This window comes from Tupaia chinensis, unplaced genomic scaffold (assembly GCF_000334495.1).
Source record: "Tupaia chinensis unplaced genomic scaffold, TupChi_1.0 Scaffold144119_1, whole genome shotgun sequence".
NCBI lineage: Eukaryota > Metazoa > Chordata > Mammalia > Scandentia > Tupaiidae > Tupaia > Tupaia belangeri.
In genome coordinates this window covers 589,656-596,735 of record NW_006203974.1, presented here as the reverse complement: position 1 = coordinate 596,735, position 7,080 = coordinate 589,656, and the positions used below count along the sequence as shown (strand labels likewise).

The 7,080-nt window shown below is 57.8% G+C and overlaps 1 protein-coding gene across 1 annotated transcript in view; it reads left to right on the top strand.

Annotated features, from left to right (window-relative positions):
- The window catches only part of MBP (myelin basic protein), a gene marked incomplete in the record, with an annotated part of 48,955 nt that overhangs the window by 12,732 nt on the left and 29,143 nt on the right, over positions 1-7,080 (top strand). Inside the window, 1 exon segment of the mRNA XM_014583165.2 lies at positions 814-1,250. Coding sequence (XP_014438651.2) covers positions 814-1,250 — 437 coding nt within the window.

Genomic DNA, 7,080 nt, shown 5'->3' with positions numbered 1-7,080 from the left:
GGGGGACGGACACGTGGGTGGGAGGAGGGATGGGTAGATGAAGAATGCCGTTACAGGAAAACGTGAGTAAACAGGTTTCTATGGAGAAGTGCAGTTTGGAGAGGAAGCTAACATGCCGGTGGCCTGTAAAGCCAGCGCACCGTGGCTTGGAAGCAAGTGCCCCTCTTGGGCTCTGAGAGAAGCCCTGTGTCACCGTGAAAGTCCCGGGTGGTGGCCTCTGGCTCCTGCCTCTAACGCCTGAGCATGCTGTGCAGAGGCCAACGCAGAACTTCCTGAACAAGCAACTCTCTGATGCTAGGGGCCTCCCATGGGATCTGGGACAGAAGGCTCTAAATGCCCCGTTTCTTTAAGGCTGAATTGCAGAAGACGTGGGAGCTGCCCTTTCTACCAGGAATGCTGAGAGCTCCTTTGTCAAGGACAGCTCACAGCAGGTAGCGCTCCCGCACCAGGCCTTGAGGGGCTCTGGCCTGCAGGTGCCTCGGCCTGTGCAGGTGCATGTGGTGAAGGCAGGCCGAGGGGACGGGCTGGTGACCTGTGCAGGCTCAGGCCCCTCCTCAGCAAACCCGGCGCGTTTCATCCGGGTGCTGAGGCTCAGGTAACAGAGTGACCCCCAGGGCCTCTAAGAAAAGGAGCCGCCGCAGAGGCCCGCAGAGGCCCGCTCTGGCCAGGAGAGGCCGAGGCTGCCATGCGGCGCCCCGGCCCGCGCAGACTCCGGGTTTTATAGGAGAGGCGAGCGAGGACGCTGGAAGAAGGCGGCTTTGTGCGTGCCCCGCTTGGCACAGGCCTGCATTCACATCTCATTGTTGTTTTCAGGAGAGGCAGATGCGAGCCAGAACAATGGGACCTCGTCTAGGGACACGGCGGTGACAGACTCCAAGAGCACAGGGGACCCGAAGAATGCCTGGCAGGACGCCCGCCCAGCTGACCCGGGGAGACGCCCCCACTCGACCCGCCTCTTTTCCCGAGATGCCCCGGGGAGGGAGGACAACACCTTCAAAGACAGGCCCTCCGAGTCCGACGAGCTCCAGACCATCCACGAAGACACTGCAGCTGCTCCCGAGGGCCTGGATGTGATGGCGTCACAGAAGAGACCCTCCCAGAGGCACGGGTCCAAGTACCTGGCCACAGCGGGCACCGCGGACCATGCCCGGCCCAGCTTCCTCCCGCGACACAGAGACACGGGCATCCTTGACTCTATCGGACGCTTCTTTGGCGGTGACAGGGGTGCGCCCAAGCGGGGCTCCGGCAAGGTGAGCTCTGAGGAGTAGAGAAGCTGGCTTTCTGTGAAGAAGGAGAGGCGTGGTCAGGAGGACTGAGCCGCGAGAGGCAGAGCTGGCCTGCAGGCTCGGGGTCGGGGGTCCGGCCGCGAACGCCTGGGCTGCTGCTTACCAGATTCATTTATCTCACTGCTCCCTCCTCCAAGGGACCCTGAGCAGGGCGTGGGTCGGGAGTGCAAGGGCAGGGTGCACCCTGGCCCCCCGGGGTGTCCTGGACAAGGCATTCCTCAGGGTCTCTCAGGCTGGGGGCTTCCGGCTGCTCTGCCTCTGCCGCCATATCCGGGTCCACACTGGCTTCTCCTCTTTTCTGGAGTCTGAGCAGCTAGTTGGCACTCGATGACAATGATCCGACTGAGATGGGGGCAGGCTGGGTCCCGACTGCTAAGTTTCAGCCCGCCTTGTGCAAACTTGCGCTTTCGTCTGAGCTATGGAGTAGGGTGGAGGGATAAAGGCTGTTCTGTGACTCAAACCTCAGTGTGTATTTGCTGACTCGTTCCTTGGACTCTAACACTTCGGAAGTTGTTATGTAACAGCTAACGCTCTGTGAATAGAACTGTCGCATGTACGGCCCCGGTGGCCCTGTTTCTGAGGGTGGCTTCTGGGCAGCTCTGGAGGTTGGCCTGTGGCTGGTGTTTGTTAAGATACTGACCCCATGTGGCCCCAGATCACAGACGTGGCATTCGTGTGACCCCTGGAGTGCTGGATCCTTTTAGAGGCTTTCAGGAGAAGCCACTGGTTTCCGGTGCACCCGCATTCCCCCAGGTGGGGAGGATGCCACCGCTGCCTTCCTCTTCCCGTGCCCCTGCTGTTCTCGGGGCCCATGGGAACGCGAGGGGCTTGGCACTCAGTGACTGCGGGGACCCTTGCAGTCGTAGCACAGCCCCGTACCATGGGGAGCTCTGGAGCTTCTGAGATACCTGTCGGTCTCTAAAACAACTCTTACCATTACTGATGATCACAAACTTGCGGAAGATCAACACGAATGTCAGTTTTACCTTTCCTGTGAGTTAAAGCACGTGGAAGTTTCGGGGAATTGAGGTGTCTCTACCGCCCATCCCAGGGGGGTGCTCGGGTTCTGACGCTGGTCGCGACTCTGTGTGAACGGCACTGGGTATGCCTCACATGCCCTGCACTCACACCCTGTTGGTTTGCTCGGGGTCTGTCTCTGCAGACGCCATCCTGCCCTCGAGCAGTTCTATTTCTGATGCTGGTGTCGCTGGGGTGCTTCATCCACACTTTCAAAGCACCCCAGCTCCGGGACCTGGGCCAGCAGAGAGTCTGTGGTTCCCTAGGCACCCCATGCGTGCAGCGTCACCACCTGGGAAAACATGAACCGATCTGCTTACCCCAAGGAGCAGGAACATGGGTGCATTGCAGGGTAATGCTGGGCAGCGTCTATGGGAGAACTGCTTGGTTTCGGCCGTGGGTCTCAGTTGAAATGAAAGTGGAAAAGCGTGTACATCCATCCCTGATCCCCCTCAGGGTGGGCGTATACACACAGATGTTCTCCCTCTATGAGTCACAGCCCTTATTGTTTGAAGTCTCATCAATATTTCCAAAACAAGCTTCCAGTTTCAGAAACAGTCGATGTCTGCAAGACAGCATTGCTGGATTATCAAGGATCCAGAAAACTCAAAACATTCTGAACAGGACTTTAAAAACATAGTCAATTTCTACATCATCATTTCACAGATTTTGAAGTATCAGTTCTTTGCACTACTGAGTGTTGAGAACAGATTTTCAAACGAGCAGCTTTGCCCTTTGATTTTAAAGGAAACGCCCAGCCGGAGGTGGCGTGCAGCCACGGAGCAGCCTGTACCAGCGGCTGGGGGCGCGTGGGCGCCGGGCCGGGCCGGCGGGGGGGGGGCGCCCCCCCGCGGCCCAGCCTGTACCAGCGGCTGGAGCTGCGTGGCCGCGGGGCCGGATGGACGCGGGCAGAGTTCTGAGAGGCAGCGTCTGCTAGTTAACCCAGCTGGGTCGTTGAGCGTTCCTTGCAGACGCGGAGAGACAAGCCTCGTGCTCTCTGTACCCAGGACGAGCCTGCGGGAGGCCGGAATCTGGGCTGTTTTTGACACAGGCTGCTGTGGAGCAGTTTCTCACTTTCGTTTTTATTTTTGGATTTCTCTGTTTATAAGCCAGGGCAGGCCTCATTTCTGTATGCCAGAAATATCCTTTGGATAAACTTAAGGTACTTACAAGAAAAAAATGGCCTTTTCACTGTCACCCGTGATAAAGCTCACCTTCCCCTTTCTCTATCCCATTCCTAGGAAGTCATCTCATGTCCCCAGGGAGTATGGATGACATGCCCGGTGACCGCCTGCTCCCCCGGGCTGTCACTGGGGACAGCAGTCCTGCTGCTGTGTGCAGGGTGGGGCTCGTGGTAGACCCTGTGAGACTCTGATTGCAGCCCCGACCAAGGGGCCCTTTGTCCTCGGCCCCGTCCTCTGCCAGTGCCCCTCCCCGGGACACGTGCCCCCTCCGTTGGCCGTGTGCCCTGACGATGCCCACCCGTGTGGCCAGCAGCTGACATTCAAGGAACGCGCATTAAAAATCCCTTGAGGAGGCATATTCCTTTGAGAGCCATCAGTGAAAAGTGCATTCACGGAGAACAGTCCCCTCCGTTGTTCGAGGAAAGAAAGGGGACTGTGTGTGGCCTTTAAGGAGCAGGCGCCCAGCTCCCTGGGACTCGGGCCTCACGCACGGTCGGCCTCAGGGCCGGGGGGAAAGGCACCAGCTCCCCTCGATGCCCACGCTTGTGCCAGACACGCACACCTGTGAGGTCGGCACCTGGGCCTAGCGGGCCACGCCCAGAAGCACTGGCTTTGGGGACTGTTCTTTTTCCTTCTTATGGAGCGTAGGTAAGGTTTACAGGCCAGCGACGCAGGACCGTCGGTGTGGCCCTGGGCGGTTCACAAGCAAGAAGGCAGTGAGAACACACTCATTTCCAATTTCTTCAAATCACATTTCAAATTTCTCCAAACCATACTTCAAACAGTTTTTGAAGCTAGCTATTATTCTGATGGTTTTCCCTCGTTCCCTGTTTTACGCCACTCGCTCTCTAGCACGCGGTTCCCCGTGCCGCTCATCGGACTGTGGGATGGGAACCGTTTCTCCATTTACGCTGCGGAGTGTAATCCGTCTTGTCAGTTAGTCGGAATGTGCTGCCCCTGATTACTTTCATTACATCTGGACTTCATTAAGCATGTTTCAGTTCTGCAGTAATTTAATTCCCCATTGTTAACCCGAGGACCTAACTGGCTGTCCCATAACCCTCTGGTGTGGGTGCCAAGAGATGGCATGAAGGACACAGAAGCACCTGCTTGGGGCCTCCCCAGCGTGGCCTGCCCCAGGTTGTGACTGCAGGGCTGCTCCCAGTGGTGGACAGAACTGTCCTCGCTCGCAACAGGAGAGCACTTAGCTCACGGCGAGCAGTGCACAGAGCCAAACCGAATCTCACCAGGAGCCGGGCTGGTGACTGGCTGCCACCGCCCGCTGTTGGCAAGAGCTTTGGCAGAGAAGGCAGGTGCATTTGTTTCTGCACTCAAACACTCTGGGATTTCTTACGGGACTTCCTTTTGAAGAGCCACCACCCCGACCAGTTACTGATCGGAGGTTTTCCTGGGCCATGACCGGCTGCTTCCAGTGTCCTCCGCATCCCAGCAGCCACGCCGTCCGCTGCTGTTGGAGGTGGCGATGGTTAGGGAGATGCGAGTGCCTGTGTCGACAGGGACTCTGCTGCAGCTCTGGGTAATGGATACGTCTGCGAGTGACGCTCGTGTGTCTCACGGTGACCACCTTCTGGTGGTGAGGCTATGACTGGATATTGTCACGCACTTCTGCTCTATGGTGCATTAATTAAAGCCTTTCACAGACTGAGGGTGGTGTACTAATTGCACGTGGCTCTCTTCCGTTGTCTTTTCGGCACCCTGGCCTACATAAGCACGCGGTCTCCTGGCACAGCCGACAGGTAAGTCCTGGCACCTGCCCTCCTGTTCTCGGTCACCCGCTCTTACCCACAGAGACTTTGGTTCTCCCCCCCTCCAACGTTCGGCCTCGGGGCCTTTCTGTTCTGACTGCTCTTCTCGGCCTTGTGTACTAATGCTTCTCTCCAAGCAGCGTCCCGTGGCCGCCAGAGCGGGGTGCGGGGTGCCGTCTGCAGAGTGCAAGGAGGTGTGCACTCCGGGGGTCACCCCCACCGTTCCCTGGGAGACGGCCCAGAGGTCAGAGGACCTCAAGCAGGCAGGCTGGGTCTTCTTAAGGATGGTGTGCGGGATGCGGGATGAGGTCCAGGGTAACGTGGGTCTGCTCGTCAGAAGTCAGACCAGAGATGTGCACTTAATGTCGACATCGCCGCCGTGCCCTGCCCACACTCCTGCCGCAGACCCTCACCTAACCCTCCTCCTCCTTTACACTCATTTCTCTACTAGGGTATTTACCTCCCTCTTTATTTACTTTCCTTTTAGCAGAACTATTTGCCATTTGGTGACAGGCAATGCCAGCTGGTGGAGGGAGGGTTTAGCTTGACATCTGAGGGACTGCTGTCATCAGGAAGACCCCTTCCAAGTCCACCATAGCCTGTCCACTCTAGTCCTCGCTGGGCATCACGGTCACTGACTGTGGGCTTCCCTTCTACTGAGAGATCCCTTCTCTTGTCAGACCCACCTGCCGTGGCAAGAGCACTGTGCCCTCCTCTGCGATCTTCCATGGGCATGCCCTTGCCTTGCTTTTCCGGAGTCGGTGTGTCGGCTGCCAGGAGCTAGGTCCCAGGCTCTCATGCATCCCTACAACCATCCCTGGCTGCCCTGGCTCAGAGCTGCAGCTCCCCCACCCCAGTGCTCCACTGCCTGCCTGGACGGCCTAGGTGGAATGGTGGAGGGACTAACACAGCCCACCGGGCTACAGGCAATTGTCACATAGTCACGTTTTCTTTATGAGGAAAGGAAATTGCATTAAAAAAGGAAGAAAGAAATAGAAAGTTCTCCTTTGCAAGTTCACAGCACAGCCTGTGCATACAGCAGAAGGTGAGGGGTATACAGCAGCAGGTGAGGGTGCACGACAGCAGGTGAGGGTGCACGGCAGCAGGTGAGGGTGCACGGCAGCAGGTGAGGGGTGCACGGCAGCAGGTGAGGGTGCACAGCAGCAGGTGAGGGTGCACGGCAGCAGGTGAGGGGGGCACGGCAGCAGGGGAGGGGGGGGAGGGGGTGCAGGGCAGCGGGTGAGGGGTGCACGGCAGCAGGTGGGGGGTGCACGGCAGCAGATGAGGGTGTACGGCAGCAAGTGAGGGGTCTACAGCAGTGGTTGTTTCTACGGGAACAGCAAAGTCTAATCAGGAAAGAACCACAGGCTTGTCCTCTGGGACATGCTTTAAACAGATCCTCACTCGCACTTGTAAATACCCAGCACCGGGAGTCAGAGTCACCTATGATTCTTGCTAGTGTAGAACAAATAACCTCTTTCATGAAGGGAGAAGCACCCAGGGTGCACAGCTAAGACCACAGCCACGGGGACGTACCCCTGGAAACACTGGTGTGTTCGCAATGGCGGTTCTACTCCGGAATCCAGGCTCGTGTCCATGTGCCGTGGCCAGCTCTACTCCCATGCCCAGCCAGCTGGTAACCTGTTTCACAGGAACCCTGCACCTGTGGTCCAGGCCCAACGTCTCCTGAGACCTGTTCTACTGGCTTCATCTCCCGATCACTGTGTCTCTCTCCCCCACATCCCCAGTACTCTGCCGTAGATAGTCAGAAGATGCACTCCACACAGCCCTCACTGTCTTCCTATAGTGACACCTTCGGTTCGGCTC